We start from the raw sequence: 26,564 nt of genomic DNA on the forward strand, positions 1-26,564 counted from the left end.
CAAGACCGGTCCTGGCTGTTCCCAATACTTCAATAAGGAAAGTGAGCTTAGCATAGGACACTTCCTCTTCATTCCTGATGCAACAGGCTTGGAAGACATGAAGGGAAAAGGCACAAATTCTCTGGGGTTACATACCACATTCTTATAGAAAAAATAGAGAATCATGTTGGAAAGCCGTGTATAACACCAGTGTCCGTGGACAAGAAGGAGCTTGCTGAGATGTTTGAACTGAGAAACGGCAAAGTCACTGGCCATCACAGCCTGCAGATGCAATGGGGAGAGAATGCCATCCTGAATGATCAAACATGTTAGAACAGACACAGCACAATTCTTGGGAAACTCTAAGTCTCATATTCTACCTTCTTCTGATAGCATTTGTTCCATAGATGAATGAAAATCATTTTTTGGATTATGAGCTTTTATCTGAATTTTGTGCCTAAAATACCACCCCCCACCCCACACACACACGTATACACACGTGCACACAGATAGGACACTCCCACTTCCTTCCTTCTCCTCTCATATCCTCTTCTTTCCCTTTTTTTTTCCTCCCTCACCTGCCTCAAGATCTTTAGGTCCTGCCTTCAAATCCTTAGTAGCTTCTTCAGAGTCAGAATTTACGCAGCTATTGCAAAACTAAAACATACATTCCTATGATTTAGATTAGCTCTATTTTTAACAGGTGAATAATACAGCTAAAATTATCCAGGAAATGCCATAATACTCACCTAGTAAAAAAATCAGGGAATGGATAGGTAAACTTCCTGTCTCCCACTCCTCAGCTAGCCACACACAGCCTCACTCTGCCACAGAGAATTTACCGTGGAGAATGCTGCCTTTGGATGGGCAGGTCAAGGCCACAGAACTTGGGTGCACAATATCCACTCACCTGCATGCCTTCTTGACCCGAGACCCCTATTCCAATGTCTGCCACTTGTATCATGCTAACATCATTGGCACCATCACCTTCATGAGGCAGAAAAAAAGGAGAGAAACATATGAGGAGTAAAAAAAGGGTGTAAATGTTGCAAATCGATAGGGGCAGCTCGAGTGAACAAATACATCCTTCAAAGTTCATCCCTTTCTCCAAGTTTCCCAGAAGTAAGTTAAACAGAAATGAAGTGGCATCCCACTGCCATCAGGAAGAATTCCAAACTCAACACTGCTTTAAACTCCTTCACACTATGGCACCTACCCAGACTGATCTTGTTTTTCATGTCACTCATGCTACCTTCCATTCTCCAGATACACCCTTCTCCCTGCAGCCATGCACATGATAAAACTGTCCTTATCACCCACAGCTCACTTTGCTGGATTTCAATTTTTCTTGTTCTCAGCTTAGATGTCATTTCCTCTGGAAATCCTTCTCATACTTTTTTAAAGATCAGATGCCCTTTCATAAGGCTTCAGCACCACCCTATGTATCTCTAGCACACCTATCACACAGTATCACGGTTGCTACAGACTTACTGGTCTCCCCAACACAGGAAGCTTCTTAGGAGTAGGTACCACATTCCTGTGATGATGAACAATTGATCACCAACCATTCACCTGTTTTTCAGTAAAAGTATACTGATTTTCCTCGGAAATTCTTAGTTTACGTGGTTTGTTAGGGTGAACACAAACCTCCATATTTATACGTAAGCAAGTGACCCAGATATGTACAATCAGCATCTTCTATTCCCTGGCCTCAGTAATTGGTTCAGAGATGGACATATGACTCCAATTAATTAATATTATCATAAGTTATAATATAATTGTTATAGATTATATATAATGTATGATATAAATTATAAGTATTATATATAATTCATATAATTATAATGTAATAAATTATAATTATGTTATATATAATTATATATCCAGGAGTTTTCGCTTTGCAAACATCTGGATCCATAAGCTTGAATAATTCATTTATTTGTTTATTCAACAAGATAATTGAACAAAATTCCACCCTAATCCTGAAACTTTACTGCAACAATCTGAAAAGTGATGCTATCTTTTCACCCAAGTTGTTAATAGGATAGGATGGAAACCCAGGAGTTTTAGTGGCTACATCACCACCCTGGGGGGAAAAGTTACCTGAGACTGGAAGCAGTCCAGAGGGAAAACAGACATTGAAAGAGAGAGTTGATACGCCAAGTCCTCAGCTTAATACTGCAGTCTCTGAGATCTTAATCTCATACTACAATTCTCTTCAGTTATACTCATTCTTTGGTGTCAAGGCTTTAATATCCACTAGACTCTTTTTTTTTTTCTTTTCTTTCTTTTTTTTGGGGACAGAATCTTGCTCTGTCACCCAGAGTGGAATGCAGTGGCACAATCTCAGCTCACTGCAACCTCCGCCTCCTGGGTTCAAGTCATTCTTTGCCTCAGCCTCCCTAGTAGCTGGGATTACAGGCTCCCACCACCATGCCTGGCCAAGTTTCATGTTTGTAGTAGAGGTGGGGTTTCGCCTTGTTGGCCAGGCTAGTCTCGAACTCCTGACCTCAAGTGATCCACCCACCTCGGCTTCCCAAAGTGCTGGGATTACAGCCGTGAGCCACTGTACCCAGCCTGATATCCACTAGACTTCTGATTCTCAAATTTACAACTCTAGCCAATTTCTTATTCCTAAATTCCAGACTTTTATTCTTGCTTCACACCGATATCACTGCTTAGACATTTAATGGCCTTTTCAAACTTCACATGAGTAAGACCCAATTCCCAATTTCCCCTGCCTCTATCTCAGTAAATGGCAACTCTGTTCTTTCTGTTCTTAGACATACCTTTGGCGTTCCCTTTGACAACTCTTTCTCTCATATAACGTATCCAATATGTCAGCAAATGTCACTGGGTCTTTTTTCAGACCATGCCCATCTGACCACGTCCCAACCCTTCCTTTGCTCCCAGCTGTGCCCAAGCCGCCATCGTCTCTTGCTGAATTATCAAAACTGATTTCATATGTCTCTGCAGTCCAACAATTACTCTGACAGAACAGCCAACATGATCATTTTAAATTTAAGGCAAATCATGTCCCACTTCTGCTGAAAATCCTTCAATGGCTCCCTAAATTTACAGTGTCCTCTAAGACCCTGTGTGATCTGGCCCTCTGTCGCTTCTCTGACCTTTAATAACCTGCACAAAACTCCTCCCTTTGCTTAATCAGCTTTGTCCTCAAACACACCAAACATGGTTCCCCTCATGGCTTTCATTTTCGCTGTCTTCTCTTCCAGGAATATTCTTCCCCATGTCTTCCATGGCCCCTTTATGATTTCCTTCATGTCTCTGCTCCCAGTCAACCTTAGCAGTGAGACCTTCTTGGAAAATCGTGCTTAAAAGAGCAGCCCCAGCCTATCTCCAGTGCTCTACATCTCCTCATTCCACTTTATTTTTTCAATAGTACTTATCACTATCTGATACCTTACAGATTTATGCTTTGTTTTACTGTATGCCTTCCTACTAGATGTAAATTCCTTGTAAAAAGGTACTTTGTCAATTTTATATACTCTTGTATCTCCATTCCTTAGAAAAATGCCTGGTACAAAGAAAGCATTTGATAAATATTTGTGGAATGGATAAATGAACTGTCATGTCCTTGAATTTAGTTTTCCTGAAGGTAGAACACATGAATTTTTCAGTTCTGTGATTCAGTTTATTACTCGACTTAAGCTTGTTGATTTGGGGATCTGACACTAAACTAAGAAGTCTGGACTATTTTATTGTTTACCATGTCACATCCCTACTACCTGGTTCACAGAAGGTGCTCAAATAGGTGATAGAGGAAGGTGCTCAAATAGGTGATGGGAAGGAGTGAATGTGGTAGAGAGAAAGAGAGGAGGAAAATGGAAGGAGCGGTGGGAGAGGGGCAGAAGGATCGGTGTCTGGTGTGGTGTAAAAGGAAGAAGTGCAGGACTCGGATTCATCCTCACTCACCAATGGCGAGGGTCATCACCTGGAGATGGCTGCGGACCAATTTCACCACTTCACTTTTCTGCAGCGGTGTGGCTCGGCAGCAGACCACAGCTTGACACCAAGATGTCAGTTCCAGGAACTGCTTTTGTAGACTTTCTTGCAGAGCAAACTCCAGGGTCTTCCCAGTGATAATGAGTCCAGCTCGTAACCCGGAGTCCTGGGGGACAGGAGGCTGATGTAAATCTACACTTAATGACACTTGCTCTGGCAGGGCTTGAGTTTTCTTCTGAAGTTCTTTCAAAATTGTGCTCATCAGCATCCCACAGGCATCCTTGAAATAAGAGGCAAAGGTGGTTAGCCTCCAGGCTCCCTTAGTGCCAGAACCAGTTGCTATTTTTATTGTCATTTTTTAGCAATTGCTGAATCAAGAAAACCTCAAATAATGATTATTTTCAAAGATTTTACGAGTCTTCCACAGAGAGTTCTGCGTGTATGTGGGGATGGGTTAAAAGGAAGGAGAACATCTCACCCCCAACTGTATTTCTTATAAAGAAATAGCTGTGAAATTTCTTCATGTGTGCAATTTGCCTTCTTGAACAGTGAATTCCAAGAGTCTTCTGGTCTCATTCTGCCAATTATTAGCTGCTTGACCTTGGGCAAACTATGTAACCTCTCTAAGCCTTAACTTTCTCATTAAAATATGCAAATATTATTTCCATCATAATGTTGTTGTGAGGCTTAAGCAAAATAATACATGCAAAACTCCTAGTGTAAGGCGTGACACATGGCAGACATTTGAAATAGTAATTATTGTTTATCTCTTCTTTTGGATTCAATGTATTCATTCACTCACTAAGTATTTAATGAGAAACTATATATGAGAAAACATTCTATGAGCTGGACCTACACCAACAAACATGAAAATTCCTGCCCTCATGGCGCTTGCATGTTGGCCAGGATGTTCTTGGTGGTACTTATCACATCTCGTTTGTATACATCCTCACTCCATACTAGTTAGGAAGTTCCTTAAAGGCAGTTTTGAATCCTTCATGAGGCTTAAAAGAGGACCACATCAGGTACTCAGTAAACATTCATTGAATGAATTCTACTCAAGAAGATGAACAATAAGCTTATCCAGAAATTATTGTGTCAAGTGATCACTAAGAACAGATTCCAAATCCAGGAGCAGTGAATTTAAGTTTAGTGTATACACTAAGTCTGAAATAGTTTATTTGTGAAAGAGCACTCACTCAGAGCTTGTTTGCTTTGATTTTAAATGCTGTTTCATCAAGCATTTCTCAACCTACAACAAAATAAGAAAAGTAAGGAAGAAGTAGATATGGATATGTGTGCATGAAACAGCACAAAAACTATAAACACTCTTGTGGAGTGTTCATAGGGCTCTATTTTAGGAATGAATTTGATCTCATACACCTCCAAAGCCCTTAAGGAAAAGTATACAAAGATGAATCAGATATGCTCATACAGCTCATTACATCATAGTAAAAATTATTTTTAAAATCATTCCGGAGTTTGGTTAAATTAAAAAGACACATTTAGAAAGTAACATGCCTCACAGTCATTGAAAACATTAACATCGGGGCCGGGCGCGGTGGCTCAAGCCTGTAATCCCAGCACTCTGGGAGGCCGAGACGGGCGGATCACGAGGTCAGGAGATCGAGACCATCCTGGCTAACACAGTGAAACCCCGTCTCTGCTAAAAAAATACAAAAAACTAGCCGGGCGTAGTGGCGGGCGCCTGTAGTCCCAGCTACTCGGGAGGCTGAGGCAGGAGAATGGCGTAAACCCGGGAGGCGGAGCTTGCAGTGAGCTGAGATCTGGCCACTGCACTCCAGCCTGGGCGACAGAGCGAGACTCCGTCTCAAAAAAAAAAAAAAATTAACATCGGATTATGTGTAAGGCATTTGTAATTGAAAGAATACAGCTGCAATACCATACAACAATATAAATACAGTCTTTGTGGCATCAATATGCTTCCAGTATACAGAATACAGTCTGTGGATATTCTCCAAAATATAATTTTAAATTGTAGTTTTATGACTATAAATTGATTATAAAGGTTTTTGTACTCTTCTATTTATTTGAGTATGTGTTTAGGCTTTACAAATTAACTATTTTTTCATTATAAAAATAACAGAAGTACATACACACACACAGCTAATCTTCATTATCTGTGGAGTCCACATTTGTCAATTCGCCTACATGATAAAATTTATCTGTAATTTCACAATACTTGAGGTGCTTTTGTGGTCACATGTCACAGAGTGACATTTGAGTGTCACATGCATAGAGTGACATTTAAGTCACGTGATATGCCCATTCCCAGCTGAAGCTGAATACCATGATGCCTTCTTTTGCCAGTTCTCAAACTGTAGCAAAGTCTTCTTTTCATGGGCTATTTAGTGGCATATTTTTTGCATCTTTCTACTTTTTGTCAGTGATTTTGCTGTTTAAAATGACTTCCAATCATGGTGCTGCAGTGTTTCCAAGCAAAAAGGGCTGTGATGTGTCTTATTGGGGGAACTTACCCATGTTAGATAAGCTTTGTTTGGGTATAAGTTACAGTGTTGTTGGCAATGCATTTAACGTTAATGAATCATTAATACACACATGAAATAAGGTACATTTCAGAAGAAATAAGGTCACATATTGATTGTTGACAGTACATTGTAATTAGAGTAAGCTAACTTTGTATCTCCTCTAAAAGCAGTGGTCAGTGTTTACTAATTCAGAGCTCAAGGCAACTACATAAACCATAGCTCTACAAATAAGGAGAATCAACTATATATAAGTAATATGTGATATATAATTAGAAAATATACTGAAATAGGAATCAGAACATTTAAAGCTTAGTAATCAGATGTGCTTAGAGAAATCACAAGCATTTGGAATCTCAGGTTATAAAACAGATAATTTATTTTACATGTCTATTTGTTGTAATTGTCAAATGAGATCAGATATGGAAAGCCTTTTTGTAGATTCCAATATAAATTATGAAGATAGAAAGTTACCAATCTGAGGAGAAAAGTTTAAATGAAATTACAAAAATAAAACTTAAAAAATTAAATGACCAATCCTGAAAGGCCTTTGTATATTCCAATGTAGTAACTAGTTACAAACAGAATATGACTATATTAAAACAAATGAAGAAAAAAACTTCTATGAGAGGAAAAGGTAAAGTTTGTAACTGGAAACACTTATAATCTAATTTGTAAATTGAAGAACAACATTGATGGAAATTTGTAAAGATGACACAACAAAAGTGACTTCAGACATTCCACTGGCTGCCACATTGCCTATTTAGAATGTTATAGGAGCAATTCCTTCACTGTGACACACTGGGCTCCATGATCTTCAAGTCCTTTTAAACTCTTAGTGATTCCTGAGGGACTAGGAGTGTGAGGGGGAAAGAAAGGAGTTAAATACTACTGACTGAGCCCATACTATGTGCCTGGCTTTTTATCTTGAGTCGTGATTAAACTAAATTAATTATGTTTGTTGTATTCTATTTAGTTATTTGGAAACTTCACACGTGGAATAGCTATCGATAGCAAAAAGTTATAGATACTCAGTAAATACTTCTTGAATTGGTAGTTTTAAATGCCTTTAAACATAAGAAAAATTGTGTATTTATAAATAATTTTTTTATTTATATAAATTTAAGGGTACAAGTGTAATTTTTTACATGGATATGTTGCATTATAAATGAATTTCACAGTCCTAAAGATTTTACTATTCACAACAATCTCTATTTTTCTTTTTTAATGCTTACTGAACCTCTTTCATCTCATAGGCACCGTATTAAACAATTTATATTTTTTCATTTAATGCTCACAAAAACCCTATTAAATAGTCATTACTCTTCCATTACAAGTAAAGAAAAAGCGGCATAGGAGGGTAACTCCCCAAGGCCGAATACTCTGTCAGCAGCAGGCCAAGCATTTGATCGCTAGTCTTACCAGCCACCTAGGCTACATTCTTTTTGGTAACTGAAATGACTAAGCATTTTCTTTGGTTCTGCCCCCTGCAGCTACTGGGAGTTGGCTGGTGGTTGTGGTTACGGGTCACTGGGCCACTGTAAAGAAGAACCCACTCTATTTTTCCCTTTTCTCAAAATGTACCATTTAGCTGGGTGCTGGTTGAGGCCTGACTATAAAAACATGCTAACCAGGCGGGGCGCGGTGGCTCACACCTGTAATCCCAGCACTTTGGGAGGCTGAGGCGGGTGGATCGCGAGGTCAGGAGATCGAGACCATCCTGGCTAACACGGTGAAACCTCGTTTCTGCTAAAAATACACAAAAAATTAGCCGGGCATAGTGTTGGGAGCCTGTAGTCCCAGTTACTCGGGAAGCTGAGGCAGGAGAATGTTGTGAACCCGGGAGATGGAGATTGCAGTGAGCCGAGATCATACCACCACACTCCAGCCTGGGCAACAGAGCAAGACTCCATCTCAAAAACAAACAAACAAACAAAAACATGCTAACCAATCATGGCAGCCTTAGGCAGGCAAAGCTCAAGAAGTGATCTTGAAGAAAAGTTCCACAAGATTTCAAAGAAGGCAGACTGCAGTGATGGGATTGATATCACTGATTAAGTCTGACTGCTGAAGAAGAATGGGAGGAAGTTTTTCAAGAAAAAATAAACAATGTGCACAAATCTTGGAGGTTATCACTATACTGAAAGGCTTCTGAGAAAAATAAAACCCTCATTTATCTGATCAAACATTGGCGTTACAGATTAGTGGGAGGCAAAAATAGAAAAAACTGGTCTGAGTCTAAGCCTCTTATATTCCTTCTTCTTTAAAAAAATGACATTTTCCTTTTCCCTTAAACAGTTCTTCAAACTTATGATATTCTCGGGAGCACTATCTAGGAATTACAAGAAGGCATGATTTCCCTAAGAGTCTATTTTTTGAATTGCCAAAATATTTAATAATTTATTCACCTGATTCAATAGACACTATCACTTTTTCTCATCTTGAAAGGGAGGTAGATTCCTGTCTCAGGACTTGATATATTTTCTCATTTTGGGCTAAGTCCTGTCAGATCCCTGGTAATCCAGTGTGGATGGGGGGAAAGCAAATAAAAAAATAAAACAAAACTTTCTCCTAATGCCTTTATTCAGCAATGATTCCTCTGAATCATTATAATTTTCCACCAAGCCTTTAGAAGAACTATGACACCCTTCCAAGCACAAGGTAGGTTTCTGGATAGAAAAAATTATCAAGAAGCTAATGGTTGCTGGCCGGGCACAGTGGCTCACCCCATAATCTCAGCACTTTGGGAGGCCAAAGCAGGCAGATCACTTGAGGTCAAGAGTTCGAGACCAGCCTGGCCAACATGGTGAAACCCCGTCTCTACTAAAAATACAAATACAAATACAAATACAGGTGTGGTGGCAGATGCCTGTTATCCCAGCTACTTGAGAGGTTGAAGCAGAATTGCTTGAACCCTGGAGGTGGAGTTTGCAGTAAGTCAAGATAACACACCACTGCACTCCAGCCTGGGTGACAGAGCAAGACTATGTCTCAAAAAAAATCAAAACAAACAAACAAAAGCTAATGGTTGCTGTTTTGTTTTGTTTTTTATCCTTGCATACATCAAATCTCAGATGTTCCAATGGCTTTGAAAATATAGAAGAACCAGTTTAATCTCAATATACGCACTTTACTCTGGGTATTGAGGATAAAAAGCTTGTCATCTGGCTCTAGTAGTTTGCATGCATAAGCTATGTTGACAGCTGTCTCCTGCTTGTCCCCTGTCAGCATCCAAATTTTGATACCCGCTTTGTGAAGAGCTTCTATAGATTCAGGGACTCCCTCCTGCAGACGGTCTTCAATGCCAGTAGCACCTAAAAAATAACCAAAGTGCAATAGGACTTGTAAGAAACCAAAGCCAGCTGAAGCTCAGTCTACAGTTGAATCATATCTGTTAGCTAGCTCAACCCTAAACTATATAAACTGCCCAGCTGCCTCTGGAGAGTCAAAGGAGGTTTGACAACCCAGACCAAAATTATGTGCAATGTAATATTTTGGGAAGGAAGCCTCAGGGATCAATGAATTTATCAAACTTACTTGTTCTCCTTTTGGCTAGTTTTCTTATCCATAAATTGAAGGGGTTTGAGTCAATTGTTTATGCAACCACTACAATTTTATAATTCTATGATATTCCCAAGGATAAGGGTGGGATTTTATTTATTTTTATTTTTATAGATTTAGGGGGTACAAATGCAGTTTTGTTACACTGAAATATTGTTTAGGGGTGAAATCTGGGTTCTCAGTGTAACCATCATGCCAATAGCGTAAATTGTACCTGTTAGGTAATTTCTCATCCCTTGCCCCCTGACCTATCCTTCCACTTTTCTGAGTCTCCAATGTCTACTATTTCATTCTCCATGTCCATGTGTACACATTATTTAGCTCTTACTTATAAGTGAGAACATGTGGTACTTGACTTTCTGTTTCTGGGTTATTTCACTTAAGATAATGGCATCCAGTTTCATCCATGTTGCTGCAAAAGACACAATTTCATTCTATTTTATGACTGACTAGGATTCCATTGTGTATGTATATATGTGTGTGTGTATGTGTATATATATATATATATCACATTTTCTTTAATCGTTTGTTGATGGACACTTAGATTGATTCTATGACTTTGCTATCATGAACAGTGCTGTGATAAACCTATGATTGCAAGTACTTTTTCGATATAATGATTTCTTTTCTTTTGGGTAGATACCCAGTAGTGGGATTACTGGATTGAAGGGTAATTCCATTTTCAGTTCTTTGAGAATCTCCATACTGTTTTCCATAGAGGTTGTACTAATTTACATTCCTACCAGCAGTATATAAGCATTCCTTTTTCTCTGCATCCTTGCCAACATCTGTTGTTTTCTGACATTTTAGTAGCCATTCTGACTGGTGTAAGATGGTATCTCATTGTGGTTTGAATTTGCATTTGTCTGCACCTGATAACTAGTGATGTTGAGCATTTTTTCATGTTTGTGGCCACTTGTATGTCTTCTTTAGAAAAATATCTGTTCATGTCCTTTAAAGGGCAGGCTTTTAAAGAATGCTCTTGCCAGTAAGATGCAATGTCTATTTGCAATGTTCCTTCATGGGTCTACAGTTTCCTTTTCTGAAATAACTGGGGCCATATGTTTTGGAATTCAAACATTTTTCAGATATTAAAAAAGTAATATGGTGCATATACCATATTCTATAATACTTGGTAATCAAGCATATTAATATTTCTGCAGGAAAACTGACAAATGTTCACACAAATTAGGATAATAAAGAACTATAAATCGTCTTATATCAAATCAGGCATGATTTTTCTACCAAATGAGTTTTGGCACTAAACCCATGGAGCATTTTTGATTTTGCAGTTGCAGATGAGGAAATGTGGACCTGTACTACTTACACTGTCACAGAAAAATCACTTGGTGTAGGCATCATTGCTCTATTTGCTAGATACTAAGTTAGGTCAATGTTTTCCTCCTAAATAGAGGAATGGAGCTCAGAAGCTGGTATCTTGGTATATCAAAGCTTATATTAGAATCTAGGTCTCCAGACTCTAAGACAGTGGTTCTCAAACTTGACCGCCTTTAGCATCACTTTAGGGAGTTTTAAAAAATTCCAATGCCCAAGCCACACAACAGATCACTTGAATCAGAATCTCAGGGGATAGGATGCAGGCATCAATACTTTTTAAAGCACTTCAGATAATTCTAAGTTTCAGTTTAATCCAAGACAAGAGGGATCAGTTGTGCAATTTTAGTTGAAATCAGGAACAGAAGAAAAATAAATTTCCTTAGTCCAGTAGCAGGTGCAGGATAAAAAGCTTGGAATCAGGCAGACATGAGTTCCACGTTTGGTTAATGAGTAATGTCAGCTACTGGCATATGACCTTGAACAAGTCATTGAACTATTCTGTGCCCCACATTTCCTCTACGTAAGATGGAGATTTGTTGTGAGAATTCAACAAAAAGATAACACATATTAAGCACCTTATCCAATGCCTGACAAGAAAATCTATTATGATATTTATCTTGATTTGAACCAAGATATTTATTGGAACATTTACTTGGCTTTGTAGTCTTTGTTAAGTGTTGGGTTTTACATGATCTTCTTGGGGTGACCATCCTGACCCCATCACAAGTGAAGTCTAGTCCACTGCAGTGGACAACAGAATAGAATGGATTGGAAGTTGGATAGAGATCAGATTGGACAGGGTAGGCAGATCTATATATGTTTATTAAATCACAGTGGAAGAAAAGACACTGGTGAATAACCCTTATTCAGAGATATCCAGTGTTTTTCAAAATCCTCCATTCAGGCAATACAACGTAATTCACCTACCAAGTAATGTAAGTTCGTTCTCCAACCTCATGGCAGATTCAAGTAGTAATTCTTCCCTGTTGTCAATGCTGGTTTCAGCTAAAAAATGATTCCTCAGCCACTCTGCATATTCAGTGTCACTCATGACCTATGGGAAGAATTAAAAGAGAGGTATGAAGTAAGTCATATGATCTTGTGGGAATACCAGGACTGACCTCTGGCAAAATATCAAACCATCAACTTGTTTTACATATTCCTCCCTCTGGGCACAGCCACGTCAGATCCATATTCTTACATCACCTGGACACTAGCTTCCCAAACTCTGTGGTCAGACTAGTGCAACAATGATGACAGATGGACCCTTTAACTCAGTATTTCTGGAAATTCTAGGCACCATATATGATGACAGTGGATTAATGTCTTTAATGAAATCAGAAAGTATACAATTGGGAGTGGTCTCCAATTGACAGTTAAATCCAGTTTGATTCTAATGGTGCAGTTGAGAAAATGGTATCAGGCCTGTTTAGTTAGAAGGATTCTGTAACCAGCAGCACCTTTCATATCTTTTGATGCTTTTTTTTTCTTTTTTTGGAGACAGAGTCTCGCTCTGGCCCAGGCTGCAGTGCAGTGGCACGATCTCGGCTCACTACAAGCTCTGCCTCCCGGGTTCACGCCATTCTCCTTTGATGGTTATTTTATGTGGTTAATGAATGGTAAAAAGAGAAGGGTCCTATGGGTGAAACAAGTCTTATTCCAAACAAAAATTAAACGAAATTCCTAGAGAAGTGATTAATGATACATTTTCCTTTGTCTTTAGGTTGCCATAGAAGGAGAAATCTACATTTCAGTTTTTATAAAGCAGAGTGGGGTAAAGGGGGTGAGGCAATTCCTCTCTCTGTCTACTCATTCTTGCCCATGGGTCATTCGATTTGAGAGAATCTGACACTTGCTGGGCTACATTTTAATCAAGGGCAGGATCATTCAATTGAAAAGGCAGAGTTGGTTTGATCTTGAACTTTCCATTCTTCCTTTAACTGTGTGTGGGGAAGGCTTTTGATTTTGTTTTTGTTTTTGTTTTGAGATGGAGTTTCGCTCTGTCGTCCAGGTTGGAGTGCAGTGGCGCAATCTCAGCTTACTGCAACCTCCACCTCCCAAGTTCAAGCAATTCTCCCGTCTCAGCCTCCCGAGTAGCTGGGATTACAGACATGCACCACCAGACTCGGCTAATTTTTGTATTTTTAGTAGAGATGGGGTTTCACCATGTTAGCCAGGATGGTCTCAAACTGCTGACCTCAGGTGATCCACCTGCCTTGGCCTCCTGATTACAGGCATGAGCTACTGTGCCCAGCCATCAGGCTTTTGATTCCTCATGCAGCTGGTTGACTGAGTTCCTTGGGGTCTACAACAGATCCCACTTTCCCTAATGCAGCTCCCATGAACTAAAACTTGGGTAAGAAATGAAAAGTTCTGGTGAGAACTTCCCTCAAATAATTTATTGGAGCTCCATCTTCTTTTTTACTAAACTTTGGTTTAGAAAGGATATGCTATGTACCAAAATCATTCTCAATAAAGAATAATCAATACTGAGATAATATCTAGGATATTTATCTGAATTTACATATAAAGACTTACGAGCACATAAGAAAAGAGTATTAAGAACTTATAATGAAAAAGTTAAGGCTGATCTGTGGCCTCATTCTTTCCAAAGCAGATTTAATGCTGTAAGACAGAGTGGTCAACATTTTCGAAGTCCTGAGGGAAAGAAAGTAAGATCCAGAGATTTTTGTTCCCAGCCAAACAACTGTTTACATATAAAAGCACTCACAGACATATTGAAACATGCAGGAACTTAGAGAATATAACCTTTAGGGATCCTTCTAGCAAAATACTTTGAACAAACTTCAACCAACCAATATACAGAATAGAGAAGGTAAAAAGAGAGCCAGTGTCCAGGGGACTTCCCCAGTGCCTGGATTAGGGTTTACTACATGCTGGTTTTCAGTCAATGATAGTTAAACAAGGAAAAAACAAAAAAGATGGAGTGCACTAAGCAGTCTCACCTTCTTTGCTATACATAAAGTACGAAGGCCTTGTTTGGCATAGTCATCCAAGTGCTTCTGGGTTTTCTCCCTTATTATCATCTGCTGTTTTTCCAGACTTGCTCCATCTGAAATAATGGACAAGATGCTTGAGTTCCTACCAGTCTGCCAAATTACAGAAATACTTTTTAAAACAGTAATAGTTTAATCCACACTAAACAAACACATAAAAAAGCCTTCTGGTTTTGAATCCCAAAGGGGTATCTATAAAAGAGACCACTCAGAATAAATCTTTCCCTCATTTCTTTCCCCTTGGGCAGAGGAAAGTACACGAACTTGATACAAACACTGTTCCCAAATCATCAATAACAACAGTAACATAACTGTAATGCTGCTAGCTGACATTTATTGGGCACTTTCCATTTGCTAGGCACTTGGCCAAAGGCTCTTCATACACTGCATATAGTATGTCATTAAATCTTTCAGGAAACTATAAAGGAGGTACTCTAAGACCCATTGAGTTGAAGACTTAGGCACAGAATAGTTAGCTAACTGTATCAAGACCCCACTAATGATGGAGTTCACATTTGAACTCAGATCTGGGTAGCCCCAAACTTACTTGCTTTCCCATCAAATCCTAGGCAGCTTCCCCCTACTTCACCAAATGCGATTAGTCCCCAAATATCTATTTCTTTGCCTTTATAAAGTCATCGAGTGTGGTCTTTTAATCTCCGAGCTTTTCAAATTACTACTATCTCATTTTTGTATAAACTTACCTGGGGAAGCCACTGACAGTAACTCCATGATCACAGAATCAGCGCCCTTTGTATACACCACAACTTGATTGGAAAGGGGGTGCCGGACCACAACAGACATTCTTTTTCTTACTGAGTCAAAGGGCAGGATGTGTAGGAGTTGAAATGTTAATGGTCCCAAAGCAGCAAAGTCCACCATGACCTGCTCTGGTGTCCGAGACTGTAAAGTGCATTGGTAAGCCCTGGCAGCATACACTAAGGCCGCTTCGTCTGGGCTCTCAGCCTCATAACACAGGTTGCAGGCCATTGGCTGTCCAGGGAGGGACTCTGCCTTGCCATTCAGGAGGCCTGCATCACTGTGTTGTTTCTCTGTTTCTGTGCAGCAAGCCGAGCTACTGGAGCACTGGGGGCTCTCACACACCTGGGAGACCTCTTCCTCCACAGGTGAAGCCGGTTTCATTCGACTAAAGAGAGGGAGTCTGCTCACAAAGGCGTTTGGAACTCCAGAAGATGGCTCTTTCCCACTGTTAAGCGATGGTGAACTTGATCTTCGGACAGACAATCTCTGGAAAAGACTTTTAATCTCTTCCAAAGACTTAATGGGCAACCCCCCCAGTGAAGGGTGCCTGATCTATGAAAGACAATTTAGGAAGGTCTCAATACAGTCAAAAGCAGTTTATAACAACTTTGAAGGCAAACTGGACATAAATTGGATATAAAAAGAGTTACCACTCTCTTAAATGGCTAGCATCCCATTCTCTACTTACAACTGCCATGGAAAATATTAATACAAACAAAACTTTGTTTTTAAATAAATATTTAGATAATTTGATTTTTATTAATATTTTTAATATTTATGTAATACTTTGCTAATATTTTAATAATATTAAAATGAATGACATACATTTCTACAACCATTTAGAAAGAAATTTGACAACTGATAATAAAACACATAAAATGTTAATATTGCTAGCAGTGGGCATCCTTCAGTAATTTTTTTATGAAGAAATAACTTGAAACACAGGAATTCCATGATCTTAATTGTGTGCATCCTAACCACAACAATTTTAAAACTATAAGCAAATTAAGTATTCAGTAACAGCAAAATTGACACATCTTGAAATGTTATATAATATTTAAAAATAAAGCTGATAAAGTCTGTAGGGGAATACTGAAAAAGCTATGAGACTAGTGTAAAAAAAGTAACAAGTAATAATACACATAACAAAAACACCAGAAGAAAGCAAATCAAAAGATTAACAAAATGTATTTTTCTCTTTTATTTTCCAGATTCTGCAGAAGTTTGTTACTTTGACTTTTCTTTTAAATGGACCAGTAAGCAAAGTAGCTTCATCAAGAAGAATTATCAATATCATAATGTGGATTTGAATTTCTATTTTCATAGAACTTTTTCTCATTTGTACACCCTGGTTTCTCTTAAATCTTAACTTTTATCAGTGATTAAACTGAGAAATTCACATTAATTATGGAAGGCCAATTAACTGGATGGAAAAATTTTCTCATTCAGAAATGCTCATAAATTAAAAAGTTTTCCCCTAAAAAACTAATTTTATAATAATTTGAAGGTCTTATGCTGGTTGACTTTCAAACTTATCAGCAACTCAGGAATGAAGAGTAAAACCCAATCACAGATGAGGTTTCTGTATCTCACATGAATGCTGATTAGCTATTTATTCACTGCCTTTCTATCATTACTTTGAAATACCATGAGGCTAAGACTCTTATATGCTTGACAGATTTTCTTTCAAGCAGTAGAATATTATATTCTTTAAGAATAAGGCAATAATATTTCTTAAAAGGAAAACACCAAAAGATACTTACTTTGAAAACAGATTTATTAGAAAAATTATGTGGGGGGAAAAGAACAGCCTTTATTCTGTAACTGCATAATCACTTTTTCAAAGAGCAACTTCCTAGGCAAAACCTTGTAAAAATACAGTTCCTAATGAAGCTCAACTTAATTGGAAGGAAATTATTTTTATGTTAAAGTTGACCACCTCAGAAGCTGCCAAAAGAAAATGATCTGATGGAAAATTAAATCGAATTGGGTTGTGCTACAAATTGAATTTTAAGTGAGTAAAAGGTGAGAGAGCTATACACAAGGAGGCTAGCACAGCAAGTGGTGAATCACCAGCCCATTAAACAAGTTTTCCTCCTCATTGAAAATGAATTCATCATGAATTCTAAGCTACAAATAGACTTTAAAAATCTAGGTTTTTTTTGGCCAGGTGTGGTGGCTCATGCCTGTAATCCTAGCACTTTGTGAGGCTGATGTGGGAGGATTGCTTGAGCTCAGGAGTTCAAAACAAGCCTGGAAAACATAGCAAGATTCCATCTCGACAACAATTTTAAAAATTAGCTGGGCATGGTGGCAAACACTTGTGGTCCCAGCTACTCAGAAGGCTGAGGCAGCAGGATTGCTTGAGCTCAGGAGGTCAAAGCTGCAGTAAGCTGTGATTGTACTATGCAGCTTCAGGCTGGGTGACAGAGTTGAGACCCTGTCTCAGAAAAAAACAAAAAAGGCCAGGAGCAGTGGCTCACGCCTGTAATCCCAGCACTCTGGGAGGCTGAGACAGGCAGATCACCTGAGGTCAGGAATTTGAGACCAGCCTGGCCAACATGGTGAAACCCTGCCTCTACCAAAACTACAAAAATTAGCCAGGCGTGGTTGTGGGTGCCTATAATCCAGTTACTCAGGAGGCTGAGGCAGGAGAATTGCTTGAACCTGAGAGGCGGAGGTTGCAGTGAGCTGAGACCATGCCTCTGCACTCCAGCCTGGGAGACAGGATAAGACTCTGTCTCAAAAGAAAAAAATCATTAAACATGATATTGAATCCAATACTGTATATTTTGCTTGATACAGTGCATATGACATTGGAGGTCTCAGAAGTCTCAAATAAAGCTTCAAATTGGCAAATAAACTAAAGCAAAATGAACTGCTCTCATCACTACCCTCTTAGAGGCAAATAATATAGTAGTACTGAGCTGTATTTCCTAGGTTCAAATCCCACCTCCCCCACAAACCGGTTGTGACCCTGGGTAAATTACTTAGCCTCATCTGTAAAATAGAGAATAGTAGGGTAATAGCATCTAACTCATAGGATTGTTAGGAGGATTAAACTTGTTAATACCAATAAATCACTTAGACCAGCGGTCCTCAACCTTTTTGGCACCAGGGACCAGTTTTGTGAAGACAATTTTCCACGGACAGGTTGGATAGGACCTCACATCATCAGGTATTAGATTCTCTGGATATTAGGATTCTCATATGGAGGACACAACCTAGATCCCTCGCATATGCAGTTCATAATAGGGTTCGCGTTCCTATGAGCATCTAAAGCTGCCCCTGATCTGACAGGAGGTGGAGATCAGGCAGTAATGCTCACTGGTCCTCTCCTCCCCTCATGCTGTGCAGACTGGTTCCTAACAGGCCACAGACTGTTACTGGTCTGTGACCAGGGGGGTTGGGGACCCATGACATAAACCATGGTAAGTGCAGAGCACAGAAGAAACGCTGAATCAGTGTTATATAGCTGCTATTATTTATCATTTTTATCCATATATCAAGCTCAGTACAGATAAATTTAAACCCAAAATTCTCTTCCGGAAAGTGACCCTTGTTTGCATTAGGGAACTTACTCACCTTTTGTCGGGGTTGGTTAGGAGCAGAAACCACTACTGTGTTGCAAATTGCCAATGCAATGAAGAAGTCGATGACGTACAAAGTTTCCAGTAGTGGATTTTGGATGGTTTCATCTAGTGGCATAAAGAGCCGAGGTGTAATCTGGCTAAATTTGTCTAAAAGCCTGGTGTCTGGTACCACATCTGTTTCCTGAAAATTCAATAAGACCGCACGTTGTTATAAGAAGTATATAAAAGTTAGTTTTAAATCAACATGAGAAATAACTTGTATAGCCAGGATTATGAATCATGAGATGGTAAACTTTATTTTTCTAAAAACAATTTTAATGTATATCGTGTCATGGGAAGTAAGAATAGGGAAATAAAAGACATAAAAACAAATGGATAATCCAGAATGCACATTATCAATGGAGACTATCTTAACTATTAAACTAAACAGGAATTCAGTTTTCATCAAATCTAGCTGAGTGTTTTCTCATTTTGAAATACATAATAGCAGAGGTAGATTTTATTGAGCCCAGAATTCTACCTTGGTCATAGATTCATTCACCATCACTTGATGAATACTAACTCTTAAACTTTGGGCATTATTCATACCATGTTATTGCAACAAAATATTTTATGGCTTAAGTTACTACTATTATAAAAAACAACTCTTCAAAAATAAAAATTATAAGCAAGTTAACATATTTTATCAGTATTTTCAAGTAATACAAGACATTAATAAGGGTTCTTCCAGATTTCTGATCACCACATACATTTGGCAACTATGCTTTCTTCTCAGTACAGGTTTGTTCTAAGAATTTGTTATTGAAAGAAAGTACTCCATTTTGTTTGACACAGTGCTTCTCACACTTATGTGAGAGTACTAGTTTTGACAAAATAATGTTGTAGTAGAAATCTAAGTATAATCCAGTAACATGCAGTTAACTGCTTTAGAAATTTTTCAGCTGAGTCAAAGGAGGAACCATGTGCTCAGAATCAAGGTTGTACAAAAGCACCATTGTATTCTAACAGTCCTAGAGGTAGCTGGCTCGCAAAGCACACTGACTGCAGGAAAGCCAGGAGAGGAGATTTAGAGAAAAGAGTAAAATATAAGGATGTATGACATGGACTCAGAAGATTATGGCTTATATTTATGCTTAAAAGTTTGGTGAGAGTTAGCATAGGTTTAATAAGAAGAGAGCATAGGATGGAAAACATATGGGTTTACGTTCAGGTCTTAGCCCCACTGCATGCTAACTAGAGGTCTTGGGCAGCTTACTTAACCTCCTTTTCCTCTTCTGTCTAATGGTAAAAATGACACTTACCTCCCAGGTGGCTGTACAAAGTAAATGAGATAATGACTAAGATGAGACCAGTATAACAGTAACCTAAGTAATTTAATGTTCCTTTTCCTTCCTTCTTTCTCAAATGACACACTCACCTTCAGACAGGTTAGCAGTCTCACCTGGCTTCCAGACTCACCAAGTTAACTGCTGCCAAAAAGCATTGCTAACTTTCTAACTAAATTCATTAATTCTACTGGCTTGTGCTATTTGACTTAGCAAAATTTGAATCTTGTTCAGTTTGATGGAGTTCGTAGCCATTCACGATCTGATGGCTGTTAATTAATAAGTTGATCACGTTTTCTCATGAGTCTCACATATATAATAACTCTGAGCTGGCGCTAGTGCTAGACCCTCAGTTACTCAGGGAACAACTCTGGCCTTAAGGACCCCCTTTCCAAAGTCAGTAGAAGAAAGTGGTAAAGTTGGAGAGACTTATTTATTTGGTCAGTGAAGAGATGCCTGGGAAATTTGTTGCATGGTATTTTACCAAGGCCTATGATTATGTTGTCGTTTAGTGCTTACGAGATTCCACAGGTCAGGGCAATATTTCCAATGGCATCCTTCTCTGAATGTTAACATGGAATAAGCAAAAAATTAACAAAGAGTTCTATACTGAAATAAGTTTAAGAAATGTTTAAACAAGTTTTTTAATTCCAGCATTTCTCAGAGAGTTTAATGGGTATTAGGAATCTCCAAGAAGAGGCTAGTATGTACAGGCTTTTCAAATTCTATTTTTTAGAGACTTCTTTTATAGAAGACATTTGAGACTGAGTCAGAGACTACAGAAGCTAATAGTGATTTTATTGTATCAATGATCTCAGCAATTATTTAACTAATAATTGGTTCAGAACATAAGGATTATCTTGCATTCCAACGTCAATCTAACATTGATGAAAGGTTTGCAACTTCTGCATTTGTGACAAATGCTATTTACTATGGTCTGAATGTTTGGGTCTCCCCAAAATTTGTATGCTGAAATCCTAACCCGCAAGGTGATGGTATTAGGAAGTGCAGCCCTTTGGGGTGTTTAGGTTATGAAGGCAGTGACTTCATAAATGGGATTAAAGTCCTTGTAAAACAGGTCCAAGGGAGTTTGTCCACCATATGAAGACACAGTAAAAGAAGGTGCTGTTTTTATGAAACAGGAAGCAGGCCCTCACCAGACCCCAAATCTGCTGGCTCCTTGAACTTGGACTTTCCAGCCTCCAGATCTGTGAAAAATAAATTTCTGTTGTTTATAAGCTACCCAGTTTATGGTATTTTGTTCTGGCAGCCTGAATGGACTAAGACACTATTTATGTAGTCAACGTAATATGCCATTCAGGGAATCCAATGACTGCGTGACTGAAAGGCTGTGCCGTGGCCATGAGAACAGAAGTAATACTGAAGTTGGCCCAAGCTGGAGGTGAGTGGGAACAGTGTGTGAAAGTGGGGTTGTGTGGCTCTGGTCAGCAAAATTGTGCTGAGAAGTATTGTCAAAATAAAGTGGGAAAAATCTAGAAAGTCAGGACCATAGAAGACCTTGAAAAGCACCATAAAACAATATACATAAAAGAGCCCAGAAGATTTAAGGAAAGGTCTACATACAAGGAAGCTTCAGGCATGGCTCATTCTTCTACTTTAGTTGGTCCCACTAAATTAAGTTAATTTCTAGTGACTAAGAAGTTAGTCACCAATTAAGGTGAAGATAGAGAGTCACCACATGCAATTCTTATCTGCTTGACTGTATCTGTAGCTAGTTCTCTCAAGATCAAAATCTTCCTTATTGAGACCCAAGATTACATTATTAACTTTTGCTCTTTTGTCGGTGATGGATGGTTTCTGCCTTCTCTGGATGCCTGTTAACTTCAGAACCAGGCTCAAACAATCTTACTTTAAATAATTCCTTACATATGTATGGACTCTCTCCCCAGAGAATTTGGAAGGCCCATTAAAGTAAGGACTGTATCTTATTGATCTTTGGATTCCTAACTCAGTACCTGACACATGGGTAAGCAATAAAAGTGTATTGTCACATGTTACTATAATTTGCTAACCTCATATCCCATAAGGAAAGAGAGGGAGAAACAACCAGATGAAAATGATGTTCTTCTTTGGAAAATAAACACATATTACCGCCCACTGGGCTTAAGTAGGTATTTTTTTAAAATTCAAGAAAATTTTTACTTCAAATGAGAGCGCAGATTACAGAGCATGATGTAGACAGCTTCCCATAATGTAAACAAAGCCTTATTTGGTTTCCTGGTGAGAGTCTAGTCTCTTTGTCCTAATCTTGTATGGTATCTGCCTATCTCAAATTTTAGATTTACCCTTATAATTCCTATTATGCCTTCCTACTAAGTTGTAGATTTCACATTCAGGTTTACTCCTTTCTTTTTTTTTCTCTCTCTCTCCTCTATTTAAATTCAAATTAACAAGCAAAAACTAGCCCAAACTCCCTTTGCCCTCTAATAGTGTTTGTTGAATCTTTTGAATGGCTTTCATATAATTTAAATGTTAAATTTGTTTTAAAACAGAGAGAAGCAGCAGCCCACTATAATTGTTTATGCAAAACTTTAAAAACCCACGGTTTAGTAATGGACAAAGGATGGGGCATAAAGTTGACCAAGGAGCTCTAATACTGTTCTTCACTCTTCCCTAGTTCCACCTGTACCCAAGGTTCTTCATTTCATTGCCAGATGCCACTCTACACATTTTAAGGGTTCACCACTCCACCATTGCAACTTTGGCTTAAGAGTGGGCACAAATATCTTCTATTGCCACCACTCCCTCCCCACTGATTCCTAAACAACACAGTCCTGAAAAAAAAAAAGAGACAAAGGTCAATAACCACATGCTAACAATTCCTCCTGCACACCACATTCTCCCATGGCCCTGTGGTTCTGAATGTCTGCATGTACCACATGCTGTAAGCTCCAAATGCCTTTCCTTCTTTTTCCAATCTGTGATTCTCTCTCTACTCGTTAGTTTAATCCTAACTCAAGTTGTAGCTCTTTCAGGCAGCCTTTCTTGATTCTTCTTCACTTCCTTAGAGCTGATCACTCCCTTCTTTGTGACCTTACTATACTTACTTTACTTTACTTTGGATATACTTACTATACTTTGGATTAACTACTATGACTACATCTTTACTGCAGGTTTATAATTATTTGTTTATATATCTATCTTCTCTAGCTAGAACAAAACTGAAGGCTGAGGTCATGTCTTATTCCAGCATTATGCCATGTCCAGTATTATGTCCAGTATTATGCCATGTCCAGTATTATGCCATGCCTTCCATTAATTCATTAATAAATTCATTATCTCATAAATATTTATTGCTAATCTGTGGTGCCAGGCACCCCTGAAGGTAAGAGGTGTGCATAGAACAGACAGGATCCTGGCTTACATGGAACTCACATTCTACCTGGGGGAGAGAGTAGATCCAAAACTATCCAACAGCAAATAAATAAGATGCCTTTATATTGAGACAGAGAGAGACAAGGGAGAGATGGAATGTACTTGGAACTGGGTGTCAGAGAAGGCTTCACTGAGGAGGTATTTGAACTAAGGCTCAATGACAGAAAGGAGACAGCTATACAAAGATCTAAGAGAAGAGCACTTCATGTAGAATAAACAGTATCCTTGTTGAATGAAAAACTCCAGAAAATTAAAGACGCATAAACACACTGGTATACAAAGTAAAGGTTCCTATTTCTAAAACAGGTACTATGAACCCAGGACTCATGGGCCTCAGTGACATTCTAATGCCTAAAGGCTGGTACATCTTCATCAGTACCCTGCCTGGCATCCTCACTTGCTGGCTCACAACTCGCCTCCTTTGAAGGATGCCATCTTACAACCTTCCACTTTTAGACATCACAACTCTCAGAATGTCCTCAAGCTGGTGTTCTTAACCTGGGCTCCACAGATGGGCTTTTAGAATTTTATATGACATATTTACAGATACTCATTTTTCTGATAAAAGATTATGTAGTTTCTCAAAATAATCTTTAGTCTTCAAAAGGATAAAATCAACTTGCTTAGATCAAGATTGAGAAATAATCTTATACACTGAGGAAGACCATGACCTACTTATTCTATATATTAGGGGTATGGTTTTGCAAAACACAAATACAACAAGGACAACAATAACAGAAACACATCCATATAATCAGGAATGACACTGGAGTATAAGGCAAATGAAAAGAAAATGGCACAGATGAAAAGACAGCCTGGTAAGTAGCTTCCTTCAACAACCTTTAAAAATACTTTATTGAGAACGGACATGCCAGCCATTGTGCTAGATGTTGATTCAAGATGGATAAATCCTTCTCTCAGGGAGTTAATGGTGGATTGCCAGAGGCAGAAATAAGACCAATGCCACGTGGATGAAGGGATGGAGGGACGGTGTAAACAGAGCTCAGACGCTGAAAGAAGAGAATCTGAGAAGTCTTCAGAAAAAAAGTGATATTTAATTTAGTTCTTAAAGAAATAAATATTTCACCAGATTTGGTGGATGGAGGTAGTATATGAAGACAGAATATATTTTAGACAGGGTAAATTTATCTATAAAGGGACAAAGACTTTAAACTAAGAAATGATCAATCATTTGTTCCATGAATAGGGTGAAGTTTGATCAAGAAACCAATAAGGTGTGGCACAGACCCATCTTATTACCAAACTGTGCTGCTTCTGTCTAAACAACAGCCAACATGTTCTTACTTTCAGGTGGATGGAAAATGAAAAAGTTCAATACAAGGATAGATAAAAAGATATAATAGAAGAAAACATATCGATAGAAAAATAGAAGAAAAATATATTTCTGATATGGTCTTATAATAAGTATACAGAATGAACTGTGTATATTCCTTTCTTCTTCCATTTTACAAGTTGGAGAAATATTAAGTCTTGGAATCACTTGACATATGGCTAAGATATAATATAATAGTTTTTATGTTAGTGCCACAGAAAGGACATGGACTGAAATGATCACTCCAGTTGCTGTAGTTATGCATTTGCTGACAATTTGAGAAGAGCCAGGATCCTGGGAAGCTCAAGGCCTTCCCAGTACAAATGAGACCCCTGGGGTCTACTCATATCATGTCTCAACTATGAAAAACATACAATAAATTCAATGTAGAAACACAAAGCTTACTCAAAGTTGATTTATTCTTGTTATGTCACTTATTTTGAATATATTATCAGTCTGATGGCTGGGAAATCCTCATCTTGGTAAAACGTAAGACTTAATAAAATGTAAAAGGCAGAGAAGGAAATTGAACTTTTATACAGGTAATTTTAAATATAGCAAAAGGTTGATTTCTAAATTTTTTTTCTCACAGCACCTTTCCCTCTTTTTCCCATTGGCTACATGGTCCTCTAGTTTTTCTGGAGTAAAATGGATTTGTTAATGGATGTGACTAGACAGTTCCTGACACTTTCCACTGGAACTCATGAACACATTCTGTTGAACTCTGAAATTGATATGTTAAAAAATGACCTTCTGGAGGCTAGGAAGAGGGAAAAACCACAAGTCTGGTGGGATTTGGGAGATTACAGAGCAATAAAAAGGTTTTCGATGTACCACATGGCCTATGAATGTTCCTATAAATTACACATGCTTATCTGACTATAAGATAACTCTTGTAAGCTTTGCTGGCTCTGAGAGTGAGCCATGATTCTTAAACCAAGGCAGCCTTCTTCAGGGTCACACATAATCAGCCCTGACCAGAAATACTCTATTTTTTTCAGAAATGGTATACTACCTCTCAACATTGAATTATTTTTTCAAAGTAGGCTAGTGTGATATTGTTTGTTTATACTTCTAATTATGTGTGGTGATCTTGCAGCTCATGTAGTCTCTTCTAAGGTAGAAAAGACAACAGAGTTTAACTCTATCATAATTACAAGGCTGTTCTTTCATCATACACTGTGGCTGTGCAAGATTCTAGTCATGCATTCACACTTACAATGGGGCTACTGAAAGCAGCCTGTCTGGAATGAGGCACTTCACTGGCTCCTTCTCTACTTCCTAGAGCAAAAGAGCTCCCAGCAAGACGATTTGAGGGCTTATTTCCCAACAGCCCATTATGAACTGTCCTGCAGCTGGGGGCTCTCGGTTTTGCCATATTGCTGAGGGAACCACTGAGTGTGTCTGTAAAATCTTCATCTTCAGAGACAGCTTCCTGATAGGACTCCAACCTCTTGGCTGTGGGATAAAAAGCACATTAAGTCAACATCTGAGAAGAACCACTTGTAAGTTGAATATATCAGGCAGTTGCTTAAGCAGCTATTTCACACCATCTCCCCCGCTTTCAAATCTGGCTGCTAAGGCCTACCTCCCATATCCTTGGTCAATGAACTTACCTTATACCTCACTGAGAAGCAATCAGATCAAAATTCCCTTCTTTTTCCATCATCAAATCTACCTACTTATCTGCATCGGTACTCATACTCTCGGCCTTTCCTCCTCCTACTGTGAACAAATCATCTCTCTATGTTTCAGACACCAACTTCTCCACTTGTCATCTGAATCTC

At 38.6% G+C, this 26,564-nt stretch overlaps 1 protein-coding gene across 1 annotated transcript in view; it reads right to left on the reverse strand.

Moving 5' to 3' along the window:
- Positions 1 to 26,564, reverse strand: part of ATP10D (ATPase, class V, type 10D) — a 109,197-nt gene that overhangs the window by 27,907 nt on the left and 54,726 nt on the right. The window contains exons 10-18 of the mRNA XM_011927330.1: positions 25,997 to 26,235; positions 18,716 to 18,904; positions 15,073 to 15,682; positions 14,318 to 14,424; positions 12,279 to 12,405; positions 9,582 to 9,766; positions 3,916 to 4,225; positions 890 to 966; positions 136 to 261 (exon numbers count right to left, since the gene is read on the reverse strand). Of these exons, the coding sequence (XP_011782720.1) occupies positions 136 to 261; positions 890 to 966; positions 3,916 to 4,225; positions 9,582 to 9,766; positions 12,279 to 12,405; positions 14,318 to 14,424; positions 15,073 to 15,682; positions 18,716 to 18,904; positions 25,997 to 26,235 (1,970 nt within the window). The remainder of the gene's footprint in view (positions 1 to 135; positions 262 to 889; positions 967 to 3,915; positions 4,226 to 9,581; positions 9,767 to 12,278; positions 12,406 to 14,317; positions 14,425 to 15,072; positions 15,683 to 18,715; positions 18,905 to 25,996; positions 26,236 to 26,564) is intronic.

The sequence above is a fragment of the Colobus angolensis genome, unplaced genomic scaffold, assembly GCF_000951035.1.
Source record: "Colobus angolensis palliatus isolate OR3802 unplaced genomic scaffold, Cang.pa_1.0 Scaffold71, whole genome shotgun sequence".
In the NCBI taxonomy this organism is placed as follows: Eukaryota; Metazoa; Chordata; class Mammalia; order Primates; family Cercopithecidae; genus Colobus; species Colobus angolensis.